Genomic DNA, 23,272 nt, shown 5'->3' on the forward strand with positions numbered 1-23,272 from the left:
ATCTATATGATGAGAACTTGTTTGTATTAAGCAGAATGACATTTGCTATTGTCATAAATGTAGGGAGGTTGACAAACATGAAGATATATTGTATAGCAGCAAAATGGTTCTGATAAATTTTCACAAGGCAATCATTGGGCCACAGATAGAGCATTCGGTGCCCCAGTATAGAGAACACATTAAAGGAAAAAGAGAGTGCACAGAGTAGATTTACCAGAATAAATCCAGGAATAAGATACTGTACTTATGCTTATAGACTTGTGATGCTGGATCAGTGCTGGTGAATGGGAACTGGTTGGGACTTCATTCAAGTAGAAAGCAAAAATATTTTATACTGTCCAGATGGAGGATGGTAGTGTAGGATGACTGAAAAGGACATGGGTAGGGCAAGGAAACTGGAAACTGTTAAAGTGGTGAAGGGTGTCAGAAGGATCACAGAGGTGGTTGGGAATAGACTGGCAAAGGGAGAAGAAACAGATTTGAGAAAGGAAGAAATCAGTTCCATGGGGCAAGAACAGACTGAAATGGTGGGTCTACTATGGCAGTCAAAGGGAGCTGTGAGGTGTTGGGAGATCTATGACACTGGGGACCATGAAGACGAGGTGTCCAGAGGAGATGAGGTCCACGATAGTCTCAGAAACAATGGCTTAATGTTCCGTGGTGGAGTCATGGTCCAAGCAGAGGGAGGAGGTGTCAAGAGTTGTAGTTGTCAGAGAATTGTTGTTCAGCGTTCACAAGGTTTGCCAAAAAGGTGTTACCCTTGTCAGCAGGTTTAATGTATTTTTGTTTCTTTACTTGTCTAATTACTATCCTCTATGGTAAGCAATATCAGCCCACTTGTCACTGCCTGACCTGAGCATTTCCAGCATTGTGGGGTGGAAATTGGTCTCAGGTGGTGAGGTCAAACAGGCGATAACGGATTGGCTGCCTGCTATGCACCACCTGATATTTAATTACATTGACTGCAATGGAACTAAACAACAGGCGCTGCACATAACAGGCAGTCGATTTGATATCGCCCATTTTTGGCCGCACCGCCCAAGACACATTTCTACCCCTTTCTGTTTTTATTTCAGATTTCTGGCACTATTTTGCTTTCATAAGCACATGAAGCATATGTTATCAACAAAGCAATCGGAACGGGTGATGTATTTGTAAAAGCAGAATGTGATTCTGACTGGCAATAGCACCATAAGTGACACGTGGGTAAGTTCAGTCCCTGACAACTCGGCCTCAGTGCTGAGGCCTCCTGGCGCCACATCATCAGAGTGCGCCGGCGGGCTCCACCCGTCTGTCCTTGTCAGCGGGAGGGATGGAGAGCGGCGGCGAGGAGCAGCAGCAACAGCAGAGGAAGAAAATGACCTCGGAGCGGAGAAGAGCCGAGCTCCGACGGAGGAAGCTGCTGCTGAACTCGGAGGAGCGGCTGAACCGAATCATGGGTTTCAGCAAGAGCGGGGCGGGTGAGTGGGAGTAGGGATTGCGGCCTGGTCTCTCCCCCCCCCCCCCCCCCCCCCCGCAATTCTCGTCTCAGCCCCTTAGCAACCGGCTCCGCAGTAACAAGCAGCGCTCAGTCCCGGGGTGAGGGGTGAGGGGTGAGGGGGGGGGGGGGGGGGAGGAAAAATTCCCTCTGCCCCCCGCTTCATCCCATCCTCGCAGCGGCACCGTCTGTCCCACTGCAAAACAAAGCAGCCGCTAGCATTGAAACCAATCCAGCAGCCGCCTGAAGTCAAAAGGACAGGGCGGGAGCGAGCACAGGGGTGTGGGTGTGGGGGGGTGGGTGGTGGTGTATGTGTGTGTGTGTGTGGCTGTAGGGGTGGGGGTTGAGGATAATTGTGAAAGATGTGTTTAAACCCTGGCACTCACGCGTGAGAGGAGGGTGGGGGTGGCGATGCTTAGATGTAAAAAAAAAAATCTTAGTCCTCATTTTGAATGTTCAAAGGTTGATTGTTGTCGACTGTCCGTGCGCGGGGTCCGCATGCAAGATAACAGACATTGTTACTGTGCGAAGCCCGGGTTGTAGGGATCAGGAAAGCATACGTTCTTTCTTTGTTTCTTTAATCGGATTTTCTGCCGAGAGAAACCTGATATGTGGGAGGGTGGAAGTTAACAGGAGAGGGGAAGGGAGCATGGGGTGGGGCACTATTTATTTCTGCCTTCTCTGGGCGCAAGATGAATTTGATGAAGGTCAAATGGTTTTAAAAAAAAATGGCAAAATTAAATAGTGCTTGAATGGTGACTTTGTTGCCTAACTGATAGTGTCAGTTCAGCACAGGTTGGAAGTGCATTCATTACAGTTAGTGATATTTAACTATCTCTTTGGAACGAGAGGGAATATAAACTTTTTAGAGATATGTGATGTATTGCAGTTGTTTTGTGCTGTGGCAATACATGTGACTGGAAATCCTTTGTTATTTGAAATAAACATTTTTGATCTGACTTGGCTGATGTATCACTTTAGTATTTACAGGCTAGGGTTTTTAATTTGTGCTAAATGCTGTAATGGAACTTTTTCATAGAGAAGGACGAGAACCCTTTATTTCGGTCTGTCTAATTTAAATTATCCCCCTTCCAGATTGTTGAATATCCTACTATTCTGCCGGGTATGTATATACTTGTTACATGGAAATGTAATTATTTTCTTTTAATGAGATGATGCACTAGTGAAAGGGCTTAAAATTAGGAGCAGTTGACGAGGAATATGGTGGACAGCACCTGGCAGCCCAGAAGGATGCAGGCAGAGTGAAGGAGGAGGTTGACAGGCAGAAATGATAGCTGGGGTTCCTTTAGCCTGGGTTTCCTTTGTCCTCCAAACTGTCAGATGATGCCCCAATCCAAGTCCTAGATCTTTCCAATGTTCTCAGATCTCAGAGAAATAGTGAATGCTTCCACATCCTGAGGCTCCTTCCAGTGTTGTTTGCTTTCAGAACTGCCCACAATGCTCCCAGCTTTGCTGCATTCCTTCCCCAATGCTCTCTGAAACACTCTACACAGTACTGCCAGACCCTGTCTCTCTTTTTCCTGTGCATCTAGATCCCAAACTGCCCTAATGTTGATAAGTCAGTGTCCCTGATAATATTATGTAGCATGACATCTTTGTTCTTATAAAACCCCTGACTCATTGTGACCAATGCAGTGAGATATCTCATTCAGCAAATGTCCTTGTATCTAGTTCTTATAACACCTCCTGGTCTCTTGACTATTATTTCTGGGCAATGTCTGTTTGTTACATTAAACTATTTAAGATACGCTTTGCATAGTAATATAAGGGAAAAGCTAAATTATTGGAAATCTACTAGGGAAAAGAGAATGTTGGGAACACAGGTTATAAATCAGCACCTGTAAATATAGAGAAAAAGCAGGTTATGAAAATTGATCTGATTTAAATAACTGAAACATAACCTGTTTTTCCTTTGCTAACTGACTTGTATATTTCCACAGTTTTTGTGCGCCTACTATATCGCTGAGTCCTCCAAACACTGTGATGTTATTGATCTTTGTGGAATTACGTAGATAGGTTCAGCGCGTTATGTAGTAGTTTCTGTGTGGGTTTTATCCTGCTCATGAGCAACAGTCATATTCCTGTATGCCCACCCTATTTGGATATTCGTTTATCCATCTTTCCTTCCACCACTTTTCTAATACTTTTTTAAAAAACTGGCATGATCTTTGTTCTAATCACTAACTCTGGATATGCCTTCTACATGTTCCCCAATCCTAGACCCCCTTGGCCTCTGAAACAGCCTTTTAAGAATTGCATCACCCAGCCAGGTCCCCACATGGGGAACACTGTTTCAAATTTTATTTTGGTTGCCACAACTGGTTTGCAGCTTCCCAATACTTTTCAATTATCTGAGAGAATGTTTTGCATGTTTTTCGCCTATTGAAGCAAAACTTCAGAATATCAATTCTCAGATCCCCACTATTTATCACTGATGGATTCTATTGCAATCCAATGAGACCTTTAACCCTGATCTGAAGGCTCTGGCTAAACCATTTTTGTTATGATTTAGACCTAGTTTTGTGATTACTGATTTGTACTTTAAAAAAACACACATATACAAGATTAGAGTGGCAATGGCAGTGTAAAGCAATTGAGTATGCATCAGGGATATATAAACCACTTATACTTCTGTTTTATTGTCTGTGTTGTGGGATAAGGGAGAGCAGATGATGTGTTGGTGAATCTGATAGATGTAGCAACCATCTTACATCTAGTTAGTGGTCAGGCCAAAGCTATAAGTAACACATAAGTGACCAACTGCAATTGAATATTAATACAGCTTTTGCTAGCATTTACAATGTTCTTCACATCATAAATAACCTTCAGAAATAGTGTAGTCTTTGTAAGTTAGTTTTTCCTAGCAGTAGGCAGTGCACTGAGTTAGCACATTGCCCTCTTATTCAGGGGACATTTATTAGAATCCATCCCAAACTCATGATAGGAAAATCTCTTTGGTAACTGGCAGGGACCTATGTAAAATGAATGCAGTCAAGAGTGCTCTTCAGGTTAGAGTTAAGGCACATTAATGGGATAGAATACTAGGAGTTATACTCTGCATGTAAAAGGTGCATATATTGATTTGGGATTGGGTATTGGTGGAGAATAAATTTACTTGAACTTCTAAGAACGTTTATTGTAAAGAATTCAAATGCTCTGATGACTTTTAAAAACTCAATCCAGATGAATGTTTCCATAGATTTTGAATGTTGCAGAAAGGAAAGATAAAGATAATTTCTCCTATTCTTCCTTCTATTTCAGAAGAGGAGAACCGGACAGAGTCTCTTCCACCATATGAACTGGAGAAAACCGTGTCACTGCAGAACTCAGGCCTTTCCAAAAGAACTCCAGGAATTCCAAATGAAACTGCTGATGGCTCAGTGACATCCATTCATTATACCAATGGAACAGAGCTTCAAGGGCCCTATTCTGCAGACAGGAGAGACTCGCTGAATAAAATTAATGAGGCTGACAATGATTTGGGGCAAGGAAGCCGTAACCTAGGTAAACCAGATGTGCCGGTAGAGCAGACCCAGCGTGCTCCACGTCATGGTATTGAGCAGTATATATCACGATTCGACGAAGCGATGAAACTTAGAAATCAACTGATGAGTGAGAAGTCTGGTCATGAGAATGGAGGTGGGGGTGAAGAGTTTGGTACATTCCGTGTTTTCCGATTAGTGGGGAGTGCTCTGCTAGCCTTACTGGTTAGAGTCTTTGTATGCAAATACCTGGTGAGTACTGCAGCTGGTTTCTAATCTAAAATGTTTGTACATTTTGAAAAGAGTTTTTTGACGTATACTAGTATATTTTTGAAATGTACTTGTAGCTCTCCTGCATTGTTGCTTAGTAAGTTAAAGATTGCGTTGGTGGGGGATGCTCATCTCCCATGGAAGAGTGGACCAAAGTTTGCATGAGGAGTCTCGAGATGAAGTAAATATTTTTTTAGTTGGTTCCTGGACAAAAAAAGGTATTTTCCTTTTTCTGTCATTTTATTCACCTCGATTTAGATAACCCCTCAGTCTCCTATTCCCTAGGGATGTTTACGCAACCTGTCCTCATAATTGAACCCTTTAACCCCAACATCATTCTGGTGAGAATTGTCAGGAAGATATAAGTAAGTGTGTGTGTGTGTGGCTATCTTAATTGAATTACAGGCAACTGGTCCGAAGGCTTTGATGTATCAGAAGATAAGCTAGGTTTAAAATGTTAAGTACGTAAACATGAGTGAAGTTTTAGAATGTGAGGCCTAAAGGGAACTTTTGTATTTTAAATAAACCAGACTAGCTTGAAGTCAAAAGAGGGGGTGAAATGTTTCACCTAGTCAGGAGAAGTTAAGAAACAGTGTGTTTATTTTTCCCAAAGATTGCTGGTAAAATTGGTACTATGATTTTTATTATTAGTGAAGTAAAGTCCAAAGCCGCAGTGAAACAATGGGAATTTGCATTCAAAGGAGAAAATATGTATGAAGGATAGAAGGCAGTGCGTAAGTGAAGGCATTCTAAGATCTAACAAATGTAAAAAGCTTCCAGCCTCTAAGCCTCAAACTGCTGTCTGCAAGAACTGAAGTTAAGAAAACTCACTTTAAATTTGACTGTTCAGGGCATCGGTGTTACTTTGCCTTGGTCTTTTAAAATCTGTGTATTTTACTGTTGCCTTAATGGAGGTGTAATTGGGAGTTAGATTAATTAGAGGAGTTGGAGTTATCATGGTAGCAATTTGTAAAGCTAAGTATGTGCTTAAAATCATTGTTTTTTTTCTATTTAATAAAGGTTTAATTTAGTTTTGTAAGAAAGCTATAAGACTCGGTCTTATTACTATTGAATTCAAGGCATGCATCTCGAAATATATACAAATTGCAAATCCGTTGTGGCGGTTGCTTCAAGTTTCCCTTTGGGATTTGAGCAGCTTTGGCATTTACCACCCTCTTGCCATAACAAGAAAATACGGCACTCCCTCCAAGGCCAGTATATCCTTCATGAGGTACAATGCTGGGGTGGAATACAGACTTGCAGATTGAGTGTGACCACGGCTGAGTAAAAATGAGACAAAGGCGGACATTCCAATCGTCTTTTTGGTTGTACCTGTCCATTAGCTTTTAGTGGATTATGAATATGGACATCTACATGCCTGTGCTGCTCCACAGTTCTTAGAAAATTTCTGTCTTGAGTCAAGTATGTGCCCTCACACTTCCCCATTTTGTACTCTTATTTGTCAGTTTTGCCTATTCGTTTAATCTGTCTATATCCCTTTGTAATTTCCTGCTTTCCATCCATACTGCTTGCTGTGCCTCCCAACTAAGTGCATTCAGCAGTCCTCAGTATGCAACCTTCACCTGAATTGTTGATAAATATAGTTGCAAGCTGAAGCTCCAGTACAGATTTTTCAGAAATTTCATTTGTCAAAACCCACTAATCAGAGTACATACTCTTTTATTCCCCATTACTGAGCTAATTTCCAACTCTTACTTAAGCACTATTCTATATCATGTGCAGCTCTTACTTAAGCACAGTCTTTTGGTAGAGCACTTTAAATTTGAACTTCCCTGCAAACTTCAATAATTGCACAGCCCAATTAAAATTTGTTAACTGTCTCTAAGGCAAAATATATTTTTTGAGTACAATGCATTAAACCAGTAAGGGGAGCTGGTGTAGCTACCTAAAATAAATTACAAAATGTTTCTATCGTGAAACTTGACAATATTTTATTTGTTACATATAATGTGCTGTGAGTCAGCCCTTGAATATCATACCAGGTATTTTTTAGGACAATTGCCTCAGGAGAACTTGGCTTTGCAAGAAGTTTTCATTTGAATGAGGCTGGCTTAGAAACAAAAAAACCCTTATGCTCTTTGGCCAGTTATACCAAAAAAATCTCCAGAAGGTGTAAACACAGATGCTTGCTGGGAGTTGTAAGCTGCTAACTTGAATCCCTTCTGCCTGCTGAGATCAGTTTGAATGAACTCAGGTCAGGCTTTTTCATAGACATAGGTGGAAAATATTGTTATAGGCACTTCAAACAGAAAATGTTATTTTGAGAAATATTTAAATAGACTCTTTGTAGTACAGAACTTGAAAATTGCTGAAAAGAGGGATGTTGCTGAAACTTTTCATCTTGCACTCACCAGGACAAACACAAGAGTGCCAAATTTCAAATAATCTCAACAATTTATACTATAGGGGAAAAAGGTGCTGATTCATTGGTAAGCTGACTCTGGCTGAGGCATTGCCATGGGGAATGCCTCTTTCTGCTTCCGGGTAAATGAAAAAAAGCACAAGGCTTAAATATTTAATCATTTTCTGTGTTATGTATTTTAATATAAGATTTTTAGCATAAGATATTTCTGTAAATAATTTAATCCAAGGTGACAGGCAAAATGATTTTTTAACTTTTTAGTACTTTGATTTACTTTTTGAAAATTGGGTACTGCTGACTTTTTATAGTTTTATTTTGGTAGTTTTCAGTTCTGCCTGCTCTTTGCTTTGGGGCAAATTTCCTATTTGTTGAGTTGTGACTTGTTTCTGTCATTTTATAATGTAGAAAGAAACTCTTGAGGAATGTTAAAAGCAGAATCAGAACTCTGGCTTTATATCTGACATTATTTACCACACTTCAAAAAAAACAAAGGTTAAGTAACAGTCAACCTCTGCGTGAACTCATTCAGTATTTACTTAATAGAATGTAGACTTTGTCGCTTTAAAGGATATAGTTTCACCTTGGCAGCATCATAATACGTTATGCATTACATAACGTAGTGCTGGTTTCCTTATAAAACATAATGTACAAGCCACATATTGTCAGCCATATGTCTTTTGTTGTGAATAAGCCTTAATTGGAACATATGAGCTATTTAGTCTCCCACCATTTCTAGAGAAGGCTGATGTTTCTCATTTACCCAACCAATTCTGGGAAGGAAGGTGTTTCTGGTGGCTGCCAAAAACATTTAATCAGTTTTATAATGGTGACTAAGAATGAACTACTTCAATAAAGTCCTACTTCCCAGTGTGTATTGTATGAAAAGGACAGCATGTCTTTGGAAAATTTAGACTGAAAGGCCAGCCCATAGTGCAGAAACAAACTCAGTTGAAAAGGCCAGATAAATCAAACAATCATTGTTACAACACATCTGATTTTTCACCAATGTGGATTAAAGGAAAGACTTTAGGAGGTGAAGTTTACACACCATATTTACCTAAGCCTTATCAAATGAGAAATATATGTGGAAAGAACTCAAGTTGACATAGTTAAGACATAACAAACAGATTGTGTTGTTACATACAGGGTTAAGAGAGAATATTTGTACCCTTTCCCTTCTTGTCTGTAATCAGTGTGGTTTTGGAAAGGAAGTGTGCGTTTTCTAGTCCCTGGAGCATGTGGTTGATTTTACTAACAGCAGTAAGCTTTTGTGGGTTTAAATAAAGATTATTTATTCATGCTTTCACCTTGGAAGTCTAAACAGAATGTCACTCATGCACATAGACACGAGAAAGATCTAGTTCGAGAATAGTGTACTTTTACAAGTTGTAAACTAAAGAATAGTTAATAGTTCCCAGGTTTGACTTGTTGTAGGGAAAAGGGTTGCTGCAGGCCTTTTCAATAACTATAAGTGTATATTAGGAATTATTGTGGATTCCCTTGACGAGGTGGGTGTTCAGCAGGTTAGTCACTTGTAGTTTCTTATTACCAGAAGATCAAGTTTCTTTATAGGTGGACTTGGAATATGAATCAGGCTGGGAGAACATTTTTTTTTTCATGTAACAGTCTCCAGGCTTAAAAGGTTGGGTCTACTGCCTTTTCTGCTGCTGATCTGTAGCTTGAGTTTCTCTCTGGGTCTTGAGATAAGTACAGTTGTTTATCTGAAAACAGTTTTGGTCACATGATCAATTTCTATTGTCTACCTAGAATGATCTGGAAGTCTGAAACCCTGGCTACGCAATGGGGTGATAGATGAGTTCTTCACAATGACTCAGGATGAATTGGTTTTTTGCCCAGCTCTCATTGTTCAGGTTCAAGCTTGGAGACATGGAGTCTGGACTTGTGTTTTTGGAAAATCCACAAACAATAGCAAGCATAAATTCCACAAAAGCTGTTCCATCTGAGTATGTCGATTCAGGCAGGACCTCACCACCCATAGACGTTCAAGTAGGAATTTCCTGGAAACTTGAGGTAGTCTGTGTAGAAATTATAGAAGTCACCTGACCTTCACTCATTTTGACAATCTTGTTAGTATCCATTCTTTTAAAATAATTCCAGAAGTGTATGCAGTTCATGTTTAAAGCAATGAATAGGACATCCCTTCAATTGACATGATGATATGTACAATGGGAACTCCAATTCATGAAGCTAAAAGAGGAAGACAGAGGGAAGCAATGGACTGATTCTATCATAGAAATGGTGGATAGAAGACTACCTATACAAGGGGGGAGATGACAATAGTGACAGCCTTGGATTAAAGCTGACAGATTCCAAGAATGCCTTGTGTCTTGAGAAGGTGTATTTGTGTACCAATGTTTTTAATAATTTTCAAACTGATTTTGATTCCTGCAACTTCATTATCCTTGTAGGTCATTGCAACACAAATGCTTTTTTTTAAAAAAAGTGGAATATTCAAAAGTAGAAATGTTTGGATATTATTTATAGACCATTGTTACGAAAAGCCTTTGCTCTTGGCTGGAGCACAGTTGAAATGTTTAGCAGCTAATCTCACCTACCCTTTTAAAACCCTGAAGCCAATTAGGTCCTACAGTTAATTCTGTTGGAGAAAAATTTGTAGATATCAAGTACCTGTAAATGTCAGGCCGAATCAATCTATAAGCTTCCCTCATGAGCAAAAATCAGTCTGTGGCTGACCTGAGCGTGAAATGCTCGATTGGGTTTTTTGTCCTTTTGACGCTTTTTGATCTGTGACTAATGCTGTGAAAACTTTTATGTGGATTGATTCTTTGCAAGTGTGTCTTAAAATCAAAAAATGCTAGTTAACACTTTGCATTATTCATACTCATAGCATCTGCTATTTATGTTCTTCCCACTGTCATAGGAGAATGAATGTGGTGCAGTTACTCAGAATTCTCCAGGTCGAGTGATTAAAAATGGCAGGTAGACCTTATTATAAAAATGAATGTAAATTTCCTTTGCTTTTACATCAAGAAGGAAACACAAGGACATTGTGAATCTGTGGAGCATTCCCCCTAACCCCTCTGCATTGCAAAGCTTCTTTGATCAGGACTTGCTTGCCCCTCAATTCCTTTGAGATATATAGAATGCAGATATCTCACAACTGCAAGGTTGCCACCATTAGTCAGGTCACATAACAAATAATTTGAGAATTGAACCCATTAATATCTAGCCAGTATCACCTTGTAATCTGAGAGTTGCTACAGCTACCACTAGAGATAGCAATACTTCCTGTATGGACTGTTCCTGTAGGACAAGGGATATGAAGAAAGCCAGAATTCTAATACATTTTTTTCATCCCCACTCTGATCCTCTCCGCATTCTTTAACAATATAAACCTTTGATAGTTTACAGTGACTAGCATGTTCCACTTCACCTTTTTAATGAATAAATTTATTTTTAAAAAGGTTATTTATTTTGTTAGATCAAGCATTGGATGAAGAAATATAAAGAGAAAATGCTGGAAATACTCAGCAGGTCAGGCAGTACCTTTGCTTAGAGAAACAGAGTTAACATTTCAGGTCAATGACCTTTTCAGTGTTGGGTTAAGGAAATTGCTTTGTGCCGCACTGGTGTGTGGAACGTTATGGACCTCTGCTCTGCACCTCTTGGATTTATGAACTTTCAAGGAAAGATAGAAACACTTGTACACCTCTAAAGAGACAATTGCATACATAGTTGGGTGTTGCCTTCGCCCAGCACGATTAGAGCACCATGATATTTGTGGAACCACTAAATATTAGAACCTGAGAAGTCCATTTAGGGAATTTTACTGCATTACTGAATCCCTAATACAATCCCTAATAGTAAAAAAAAATCCAAAGTGAGCCGCTCTTTCTTTTACAGCTTGAGATTGGTGAAAATGGTTTTCAGTAGTACTCTGTGCACTTGCTGCTAACTGCATTGGGAAGCAGTCCCTGCAATCAAGAAACGAACGGGGGATGTTCTGATTAAAATAAAGAATTTGGTTGCAAAGCATTTGTCATCTGCTCAATCTCTTAAGTAAAAGTAACTTTTATTTCTGATATATTTAAGTTTGTCTCCTCTGTCATGCGATAATTCTGTAAAGGACTGTTGTGGATAAGTTCATAATTAATGCATTATGTGTAGGCAGTGAGAAGACAAATCTGGAATAATTGTGGAAGTTTACAGGAGTTGTTCAGTTACCATAAGTCATGTGTATATATTTTGCATTGAACAGCTCAAAACAAATTCTGATTTTTAAAAATAATTTATGGTGCAAATTTTTCCCCTTTTAATGTAATTAAAACAAAAAGCATTAATGTGATTTTTTTTCTCAATATTTTACAGGCCATTTTTGCCCCATTTCTGACTCTTCAACTTGCATACATGGGCTTGTCAAAGTACTTTCCGAAGGTAATGTTTAAATCTTGAGCTGTTGTATAATTAATTATATGTGACCTACATTTAATGGAGCTGTATGTTCAGAATCCACCTCTACAATGTATGAAAATTATATTTAGACCACAGAACCCATTTCTTTCAGTTGGCAGTGTATAATTTACATTATTTAAATTCTTTCTAGTTATTATCTTGGAAGAAGCAAATAAGCATAAGTAAGACATCCTAGAGAAAAACCCTAAAATTTTGATTGGATTTCAAATTGGATTGAAAGTTTCAACTTGTTACAAAAAAGACAACTTGGAACAGGAATGGATCAGATGCAACTTGTGCCTCTGAATCAGTTTCACAACCAGTTATTTATCTAGATCCTTTTTAAGTTGTACTAATAATACTACCCCATTAATCAAGGAATACTTAGGTTCTAATTTTACAGTTCTTGAAAAATGACCTCAAATAGTCTGTCTTTAACAAATTTTAACCAAACTTGATCAAAAAAATTGTCATAAAAGAGCATCTTTCAAACTCAAGTGTGCTGACATTAATTTCAGTGTTATAAGCATACATTTGCCATGTCAGTTGGTGAAAAGACCAACTTTTTATTAGAAAACACTGCTGAAGCTTGATTATTTTCTAGTTACAACAGCCAAAAATAGCAGCCGCATTTCAGATTGGGTGATAGAAAAGTAAACTGACATTAAAAGTGGTGATTGGGGAAATTACCCATAATACTCTGCTCCAATTCAGAACGCCAGCAAGCAATTTTGATTATTTGACTCTAGTTTTTGCTCTGACTCTGGGCAGAATTTTCCATTTGTCCTGACCGACTCAGCGGTGGGTGGGCGATTGCCGCTGGAGAAACGGGCCGCGCTGCCATTTTCCGCAGGTGGGCCAATTAAGGCCCACTCAGCAGATAAGCGATTCCTGCAGAGAACGGGAAAATAGCCGCCAGGGTGGGTGGCCTCAGACTACCAGTTCCAAAGGGGAACTGGCAGCCTGTATAAAGAGTGGCCAGACTGCCTGCTTGAGGCAGTGCACCATGGCCACTTGTGGAGAGAGGGAGGGAGGATCGATTGGACAGCAGCATGAGCAGGAGGAGGGGGGCAGGCTGCAGGAGAGGCCAGCGGGAGGCCACTGTGCCCCCCTGCCAATTTTCTGATGTGTGCCTTGCTTTCCTCCTGCAAGAGGTGTCTATCTGTCGGCATGTGCTGTATCCAGAGGATGGGAGAAGGAGGGGCCCCCCATGTCACCAGCAGGAGGTGAGTGACGCTGTAAGCGCCCATGATGATGTGCGGCGCATTGGCACCCAGTGCAGAAAATGATTCAATGGTTTGCTGCACTCTGGCTGGGTGAGTACCATGTCGGTCTTGGCCATTTGACCCAGAAGGTGGCCTTAGCTTTTGAACCCCCCCACCATGTCCTGCTGTCGTTACTGTATAGGGCATCTGGCACATGCTGGGTGGGTAAATGGGTACTGACCATGCTTACATCAGCCTTAGTGGTTGAGGTGAAGAAGGGTTCTCCCTGCAGCATATGTTGGTGTTTGTGGCATTTGAGTAGTCTGGGGGCAACCTGCAGGGGAGGCAGCTAGACATATACTCAGAACTCTAACACATGTCATATTGATGGTAATGAGATGGTGCAAGGGGTGCCTCAAGGTGCTTTGGCCAAGTGACATCTGCACCTCACCTAGTTGTGCCTCCTTGCCATGGGTGCTAACACCTGTGGTATTCAAAGTGATGGACGCCAAATGTGTCCAAGGTGTCCGTTGGGGGAGGGGGTTGGGACCAGCTGTACTGTCTTCTGGGGACTGATCATCAGTAGTGTGGACAGGAGCCGCTGGAGGCCTCAGATGGGTCACTGTGGTTGGGGAGCGGCGTGCGCAAGCAGAGTACTTGAGCGAACAGCCCCAATAAATCCTCTTCTCTGTTTTGCAGGCAAAAAGTCACCACAATGCCCGGGAGTGCCTCACAATCTTTGAAGAGCAGGCCATGGAGCTGGGCAGGAGGCCAGGGCAGCCGGGGGGGCGTGGCTGGGGTCCGGCGGGCAGGTATTTGAGGTCCACAGTCCCATCCACTCTGACTGCCCACTATCCAAACCACTGATAGTTGCTGCAATTGTTATTGCTGAAACCCTGCTCATTCACACTGAGACATTCTGACATGTGGGCCACACAGAAGGGACCCTCGTCCCCTTGAGGATTTGCATCTCCACCACCTTCCAAAGTCACCTTATCCCATTTGTAACCTCTTTCACCATGGTCTAACATGCCATTGGATCGCTGCTGCACAAGCAAAGAGTTATTGCATCTGAGAGGGTTTGGGACCTCCAGCACCCTTTCAGCCAGTGCGCCCCACATTGCTTTGTCCAAAAGGTCCTCAGCACCTCAGCTGTGAACATCATGGCACTCAACTTAGATAAATGCCACCATGTTACTCATCCCTGCACCAAGGGGAAATGTTGCCTTCTGCACACCCGGTCTATGCCCCTCCTAACGGAATGAAGGCCAGTAATGTGACCTTTCAATCTCCTGTGACCCACGGCAAATGTCACAACTGTTTGTGCTGTTTCCTCAGCACCGCAACTATCCAGGTCAGGTACCTCTGCACTTTTCCCACTCCTATGGTACATAACATGCCATGTGGCATTCCTGAGGCCATCTGACTAGCCTGTCTGCATGTGCATTTAATGGTTGGGGCTCATCTTGACTCTTTCCCACCTCACCAATGTTCGTCTCCTTGGGGTCTTGAAGGGTGAGTGACTAATGAGGCTGGGGGGTGGGGGGTAAAAAATGGATGAAAGGTTGAACTGAATGTACGCTAACTGATGCACTGTCCTTGTTAATTTCAGCATCACCACCAGAGCGAGCCACACCTCAACCCCGCTGCCCCCTCCACACCTTAGGGCCAACAAGTGCAACTTGCGGCACATCATTTCAGCCAGCCAGGCACCAGTGCAGACACACATCTTGGTGGGGACTTTACCGTCGGCTAGTGTCCTGGGTCATAGTGGAGAAGGCACATCACAATTGCTGGAGGAGATGGCAAGGGCAGAGAGTGCCGATGGCACCAGCAGCTGGAGGGGATGAGGCATGTGGTGAGTCCAGCACTGATGACGTGCCTCTGGAGTTATCCCCAATACAGCAGCTGCAGGACAGGCGGCAGGAAGTGCAATTGCATCTGGCAGGGTTGCATGAGGGAATGCTTCAGTTGCTCTCTGCGACGGAGGAGTCCAGGCAGAGTGCACGTGAAGGTTTGACCCTCAGGGCAGAGCTTCAGGCTTCCTCCAATGAGAGATTGGCGACTCTATCATTAGAGAGGGGCTTCAATCGAATGGAACATTTTATGATTGGGATGTGCTCTGACCTGCAAGCCCTCACAGCGGTACTGGCCATGGGTGGTCATTCTCAATGTGGGAGATGTGGCCACCAAGTGTTGGCACTTGGTGCCCATGCATCTGCAGTGAGCAGGAAGGTCGAAAGGGACCTCATGTTGGTGCAGCAGTTGCCTGTCGTCGCTGCGAGCTCCTCTCAGGGCGCTCCAGATGAGGGCAGCAGCTCCTCTGCCCCTCTGCCAGTCAGCGTTTCATCCGTTGAGGCTGCGACAACTGGGGAGGTGCCAGTTCAGGAACTGGCCACTCTCTCCCAGGCGGAGCCATCACAGGTTCCATAGGCCAGAGGACATCTGCCAAGATCATCGAGGCCAATAGGACAGCAGAGTCAGCAGACTGTCTCTCAAGCCACTCCGAGCGATGGGGCGGCACCTAGACGTAGTACCCGGAAACGTAAGCATAAGGCACCTTAAGTACTCCACAGGTATGTCACTGATGATTTTGTGTTGCCCTTAGAATAGGGACCCAAATTTTTCTTATTGCAATGGAGTGTTGTCTGCTTTTCTTTTGGACAGAATCAAGTCCACCTTTGTAACCATGGCTGAGGGTGTTTCCCTTATGATAAATGTGAAAAAGAAAAATGCAGCCCGAGTGTTTGAGTGGACATTGATGTTTCTGTACTAAGCCCTTAGTTGCAGCTGATGAGGTGGAAGATGTGGCACCTAAGTGCCATATGTGGAAGTGCCAGGCAATGCTGTTTCTGCTGATCCATGTGTGTGGAGCAAGCTGAAGGTTCTTTGGATTAAATTGTCCCGGGTGTCCCTGCCTCCTTGGTATAAATACGGGTCATCATTCTGCCCCTCATCATCACCCTGTGCTTCCTCATCCTCTGAGGCACTGCTGGATTCATCATGTGCAGCCTCATCCAGGGTGTCAAAGTCTTCATCCTCAACTGCATTCCCCCTTTCCAGCGCATGATTGTGCAGGGCGCAGCAGACTACCACTATCAGAGGGATGCAATCTGGGGTGTACTGAAGTGCACCCCCTGAGTGGTCCACGGAACGGAAGCACATCTTGAGAAGACCAATGTCTCTCTCCACCACAGCCCTTGTGCTGCCCTGGTTCCTATTGTAGCGCTGCTCAGCTTCTGTTCTTGGATGGCATAGTGGCGTCATGAGCCACCTTCACAGGGGATAGCCCTTGTCACCCAGCAGCCAACCACCCAGCCGAGCCAGAGCACTGAAGAGCCCCGGCACCTGGGAGTGTCTGAGGATGTAGGCATCATGGGAGCTGCCTGGGTAGCTTGCACAGACTTGTAGCATCTGCATCCTGTGATCACACACTATCTGCACGTTCATGGAGTGGAAGCCCTTCCCGTTGATGAAGGCACCGGGCTCACGTGTGCAGTCTATAGCACCCTGGACCCGGGGGAAGCCAGCAATGGCCGCGAAGCCGCTGGCTCGCTGTGCCTGACTTGTCTGGTTGCAGCGGAAATGGATGAAGGTGGATACCCATCTGAACAGAGCGTCTAACCTGCTTGACACAAGTATGGACTGCTGATTGGGAGGCACCGCAAAGATCACCCACCGAGCCCTGGAAGGAGCCAGAGGCGTGGAAGTGGAGGGCAACTGTGAGCTTCAGAGCTGCTGGCATGGGGTGTCCACCCACACAGGGGAGATCTCAGGGCAAATCATTTGACAGATATAGTTGACTATCTCCCTTGAGAGTTGGAGCCTCCTTCGGCACTGCACCTCAGTCATATTGAGGTAGCTGCTTCGCCGCCTGTATACCCTGGCAGCAGGATAGTGGCGTCTCCTGTGGCCCCTTGCATCTTGGACAGCCTCTTGGCCCTGTGCTCTTTGTGCCTGTGCCTGACCTCCCAAAGGTGGCTCCCCTGGAGGCTGATTGTCCACTTCTGGCTGCCTCCTCATTCTATCCCTCCCTTCCTCCTCAGGGGCTGCCTGCAGTGGAGATGTCAGAACCCATACCCCCAGGCTAAATGGAGACCCCCAGAAAGCTGCAGGCCTAAGAAAGATTACTGTCAGCAGGCTGGTTTCAAAGTACACAAGAAGCTCTTGGAAATTGATGAGAACTGCTAACCATCACACGGGCAACTTTTAAACACTTTCAGCAATTAAAACTTCGTGTAAAACATGAACAACCCCTCCGAGTCCACACATCTGGACGTTACGAGTTTTCTTAAAAAATCTCCTACCCGTTGGGCCCGTGCTCCGACCCGAAGTTCGCACGGGTCCCTCAAAATCCAGGACAATTGGCAAGTTAAAGGCCTTAACGAGGCCTTCAATTAATGGCGGATGAGCGCCCCGCTGCTGAGCACTCCCGCCGAAATATCGCGTTGCCACGTGCTGACGTCGGCACTCTCGCGCGACATCAGCACGCGACATTTTAAGCGCTGACATGCAGGCTCCGCCACCCGCACGTCAGCCGGAAAATTCTGGCCTATCTGTCTGTTACTGACCTCTCAGAATATAGAAATAATTTTTAAAACAATATTTTCCATTTCTATATGTTCAGAACATTCCCACAAGTGGACTTCACTGCATAATTTGGTCAGCCCTTGCAGACAACATGTAATATTGATTGAAACAATCTACATTATGATTGATGCTACCATTTATTCTGATTTTGATATATATCAGTTGTAGGGCCAAAAAGAACTGCAGTCATTTCTCACTTCGCCACCCCAAAATTAAGTGACTACAATAATGTATGACATATTTCATTTGGAGGGAAAAGTATTGATAACTATAAATCTGCTCCATCATAGAGTGAAAAGAAGGTAAAGACGACCGTATTGACTGCTGCCCTGCTTCTGTCAGGAATCCCTGCTGAGGTCATCAATCGTTCCATGGATACGTATGGGAAAATGGGAGACGTGTTTGCAGATCTCTGTGTCTATTTTTTCACCTTTATCTTTTCTCATGAAGTAATTATTTTTATTGGTGTTGATTTGCCTTGACGTCATTGGTTTGGGAAGGGGAAGGAAACAACAATAGTCAAGCTTTGTTTCATCTAACTTTGCAATTTTCACTGTGCCATTCTTCAGTCTTAATGGGCACTGGATCTTTCAGGCTGTCGCAGGCTCTCAAGTTCTTTCTGAATCAACCTGTCCAGAAATAATTGAAAGGAAAATGATGTTTACAGACAAAAATTTCAATTCTTCACATTGGTGTTCCTTAACCAAGAACATCAAGAAATACTTTCCTTTAATTTAGTATGCAGAGTTTGACATCAAATGACGCATTAGTAGTCTTAGAAAGCTGTGTCAAAATGTGGAAAAAGTCACACGTTTGTGTCTGTATATACATGCATATATATCTGTGTATGCTTATAAGCCATCTATAGTACAAAAGTGCTGTAACTCAAATTACAGATGTGCAACAAAAAAAATTAGCTTTTTTATTTTTAAAAGTTCACATTACTATTAGCTGAATGCTATTATAGCCTACTTGTCAGACATCTGGCTGTACTGGTTTGATGCCATGCTTTACCTGCAAGAATCCACTGTCCAGGGTATTTATTTTTCTTTAACTGTGATATACTGTGATTAAGTTATTTGACCCATGTTTTGTATTTATATTAGGTTATCTTATTTGTAGACACTTGTTGGATACTATGCATTTCGTGTAAGTTGTTGAAGAGCAGAGTGAACATTTTCATTGTGCAATTTAAAATTAATTAAAAGTTAAATGCGTAACACTTTATATATTTATTTTAAACATTTGTGCAAATCCAAAAAATGTCACTGTTATAAAAGGTTATTTTACAACTGAAAGATCACTCTCTGATTTCATCCTCATCCAACTATGCAGTGTTGGAAGTTAATAAACTTTTCATTTATGCAATCCATACTTCCCTCCTTAAGAAAAGGGGCAGGATGAACTAGTGATGTGGATGCAAATTAGACACCATTGAATTTGTCCCCTAAAATGTGTGTGCTTGTTTAGTAAGGCAAGGTCATTTTCTTCTGTTTTAGTGGCTGCAAAACATACCACCTAATGTTTATAAGCTCAAATTTGGAGTAAAATCCCATGTTAGATAAATCAGGTTTCCACTGACTAGATGTCTGTTGTTTTTTCAAAATGGTATATTCTGTTGATATATAGTACCAGAAGACACTTTTAGGAAGTTATTTGATTGTGAGGTATCACATTAAACCCAGTCTTATCCTCACTTGATTTTCATACACACACACACACACACACACACATTTCCAGCAGTGGTCACTGGATAATTCAGGAACTGTTTCCATAATGAGATGGGAGTGGGGAAACAAGGGCAAAGACAAGAGAATGTACATATTAGGTAGCCAAAAAATGGTAATACACTTTGCTGATGCAACATAATTTCTCAATAAAATGTGTGAACAAGTTGAAGGGTAGAACTTTGGTAGATCCACTTTTGCCAAAGCTGAGGGGTGGAGGTGGTGGGCAGTGGTAAATAGTCCCATCTGTCATTTCGCAAGGGAACTTCTTGTGAATCAGAGAATCTGCCATATTGTCTGAAGCATTTTTCAGTACTAGTGGCACCTGAGAGAGGACCTGACAAAAGAGATTTGTCTCCTTGGAGAACTTTTGAACATCCTGTTAGGAAGATTCAGCAAAGCTGATCAAGTAGGGATGAATAGCATTGTCAAGTTGTTGGCGGTACGCTCTAGGGGACCGTGGGTTTTAGAATTTTTAAAACCCTTTCTGTCCTGGGGTGAACGAAGACAACTGCAGTACTTGCAGCTATTGCTTTGGCTGAAATTGGTTAACCATATAGTCTAGGGACCTTCCTATTGTGCCCATAATATCACACCACTTGTTGCTTCCTATTACTCAGTAAGAGTTGTTATGGGATGTTTAATACACCAACAGTCCTAAAACGAAATTGTATTTTTTTTGCCTTTTTTCTCCTATTTTGAAGGCTCCACCTCCTAAGCTGCAGTTGCATGGGTGCATTGTGGAAATAACAGTTCATTTGTGAGCCCAAAGAGTTTTTTTTTTTAGCTGTAGTGAGCTGATCGCATCCTCCTATTTCTAAACACAGATACAACTGAAAAAAGAGATATTTAGTTGAAGCTTTTCGTCTTGTACTCAATAACACAATTCACAAGAAAATACCAATGTCAGGGGAAACAATGTATACTATATGTGAAGAGAGTGCTGATTGGTTGGCAAGTGGACTCGGGTAGAGGTGTTGATATGGAGAATGCATCAGTTGATGGTGACTGACAGTTAACTGCCAAGCATTGTTTGAAATTTAAACCAGGCAGCTTGATTCTGGTCCATTTCCTTGGGGAATGAACCAACGAATGGCTGTCACCTCTTTTGTTCAGCTGAAACAGGTGCAATGTGTGTACATGTTCTTTCTATCTGCAAAGATCAGGTCTCTGTGTTAATATATGTAGCTTCCAGTACACACAAATATGCCAAAGTGCAAGCTCGACTGACGATCTTAAATTGGTCGTCAGCATTTTTCTTAGCGCACAGGATTATTTAGCAAATGTCTAATCGCGTCTAATGTTGAGTTTTGCAAGCATGGGCTGGTTGGGTACAGTACATGCCTTGCCTCTTGCGAACGGTGGAAGGGACATGCTGTTTGATGTGATCTGCCAGTCAGCCTACATACCTGGCATCACACAGGCACTGAGATTCATACACCATATTACTCATTTGTGTGATAGGCAGAACGTCTTTTTGGCTTGATGACAACATCCTGTTAGTGGCAAATACTACTCGTGTTGCTACTGCATAGCAGCGTGAAACAGTTAGCTTCACCTGTTGCTCAAATTTTTGAGATACCTTGCCTTTCCAGGGTAATCTGAGGTGGACTGGGCTCTTTTCAGGGTCGAAAGTGATGACCTTGGGCCCAATCATGAGTTTGCGTCATATATATTGTGAAATGATCTGATCAGGGTAACTGCTATCTCGCAGGATTTCTTTGATGTGCTCTATTTCAGCATCAAGCTTTCATGCTGAGCAAATAACTGAGGCCCTATTTATGAGGTTACCAATGAGGCCGATCTTATAGCATGTGGAACTGTAAGAGTCCCAATGCAAACACATACTTTGCAGCAGGGAGTGGCAACAGACATTCTGACATACCCCTTTTTTCTGGCCTAGAGGTTCTAGATAAATTGTAGTCGCTCTACTGCTTCAGATCAGCCAATTTAGCAGACTAGTGAGGGATGGGGAAGATACTTGTGACATTGTAATCCTTATAGCGCAGTTGCATGCTGATTTTACCACGTGAGCCATAAAATTGGAAGAGGTTCACCTAAGGCTTCAGCCCAAATTGATTAACTGAACCTTGCAAAATACATTATATCCATTTATATTAGCATGCATTCTTTAATTAGTCAATTTTTAAAAAGTCTAATGGAAGTTATAAAGTTGTGGTAGAAGTCCCAATATTTATATTTCTTGCCACTTATTACCTGCATTTTTCTCTTCAGTCATTATTCTGTTCAGACATTTGACAAATGCTTATCTGCTCAGAATGAGTTTAACATATAATTGCAGTTTTTAGCTTTCAGTACGACTCATTGAGAACACGAGTTCTGCACATTATTCAGAATCTGCATATGTCAAATTAAGTTTGGGTATTAAAAACTGTTGAATCGCTTAAAGGAATAGTGCCTGAGCACTAGATTATGCAGGCATTTAATAAGTTTTTTTTGTTTTCAAATTGTTTTCACCTTTTCACATTTCATGCTTTTCTTGCACCCCCCCTCACCCCCAGCCTTTGTCTAACATTGACCTGAATGCTAGCTCTCCACAAACTTTAGGTTCACCGATCCAGAATGAAAATGATCTTGGGTGTAACCAGATTGATTAAAACATCCTAATCTATATTGCCCCACAGTCTTTTCTCTTCCTTTTTAAAAATGTATTCATTCATGGGATGTGACATGACTGGCTAGGCCAGCATTTATTTCCCATCCCTAATTACCTTTGAGAAGGTGGTGAGCTGCTGCCTTGAACTGCTGCAGTCCATGTGGTTTAGGAACACCCACAGTGCTGTTAAGAGGGGAGTTCCAGGATTTTGGCTTAGCAATAGTGAAGGAACTGCAATATAGTTCCAAGTCAGGATGGGTGTGTGGCTTGGAGGGGATCTTGCAGGTGATGGTGTTCCCATGCATCTGCTGCCCTTGACCTTCTTGGTGTTAGAGGTTGTGGCTTTGGAAGGTGCTGTCAAAGCAGCCTTGGTGCACCTTGTAGATGCACATTGATGTCTCTTGTGTGCAGAAGACAGTGCTTAGATACACTTGCAGAGCTTCCAACAACCCTTCAATATCTCACTTCAGCAAAATGTTTTATGATAACCATTATCATAAGCTCAGTTCTGGATTTGCCTAACATCCATTTGCACTATCTCAGCATTGCTTATGGCCCCATTTCCATCTGGAATAGAAACTCTTGCATCCAAAACCAATTATAGTGTCTCCAGCTGAAATCAGCAAAGTTGATCCGGGACCTTCCTGGTCTGTGTGACTATATTCATTTACCCACTGAACCCCTAGGTGGGAGATTTATTCTTTTAAATAAAAGTACAATTATTCTTAAGGTGATTTCATATTTCCTCTTGGTAAATATAATTTTTTACTAGTGCTCTGCCAATATGACTGCCAAAATCTCTCTCTGCAGCCATCCAACACGATTTAATCAGGCCTTGCTTTGCTGTTATTTCGTTTTGGTTAGTACATGTAGTACTAACGATGTTTTAAAGAATAATTTGGGTGGGCAGTTGGGAGCTTACATTGCTCATGTTCTAATGTAATGTTGGCAAAGGGAGCTCTGTATGTGTTTTCTCAAACTTAGAAATTGAATGGTGAGGAGAGGTTTTTATGTAAATTTAAAACCACTTTTGCATGTGCAGCTGATACAAAATTAAAGAAGTAAG

General features: G+C 42.2%; 1 protein-coding gene across 2 annotated transcripts; it reads left to right on the plus strand.

Annotated features, from left to right (window-relative positions):
- Positions 1 to 1,211: 1,211 nt before the first annotated feature.
- Positions 1,212 to 19,443, plus strand: camlg (calcium modulating ligand). 2 transcript variants are annotated; one of them, XM_041192827.1, is made up of 4 exons: positions 1,212 to 1,460; positions 4,763 to 5,232; positions 11,984 to 12,049; positions 18,153 to 19,443. In XM_041192827.1, the coding sequence occupies exons 1-4, from the start codon at positions 1,313 to 1,315 to the stop codon at positions 18,342 to 18,344; spliced, it is 876 nt and encodes a 291-aa protein (XP_041048761.1). In that variant the 5' UTR covers positions 1,212 to 1,312; the 3' UTR covers positions 18,345 to 19,443. The 2 variants fall into 2 exon arrangements, with proteins under 2 accessions (XP_041048761.1, XP_041048760.1); XM_041192826.1 differs by having other exon boundaries at positions 1,223 to 1,460; positions 4,760 to 5,232.
- The last annotated feature ends 3,829 nt before the right edge of the window (positions 19,444 to 23,272 follow it).

The sequence above is a fragment of the Carcharodon carcharias genome, chromosome 8 (genome assembly GCF_017639515.1).
Source record: "Carcharodon carcharias isolate sCarCar2 chromosome 8, sCarCar2.pri, whole genome shotgun sequence".
Taxonomy (NCBI): Eukaryota; Metazoa; Chordata; class Chondrichthyes; order Lamniformes; family Lamnidae; genus Carcharodon; species Carcharodon carcharias.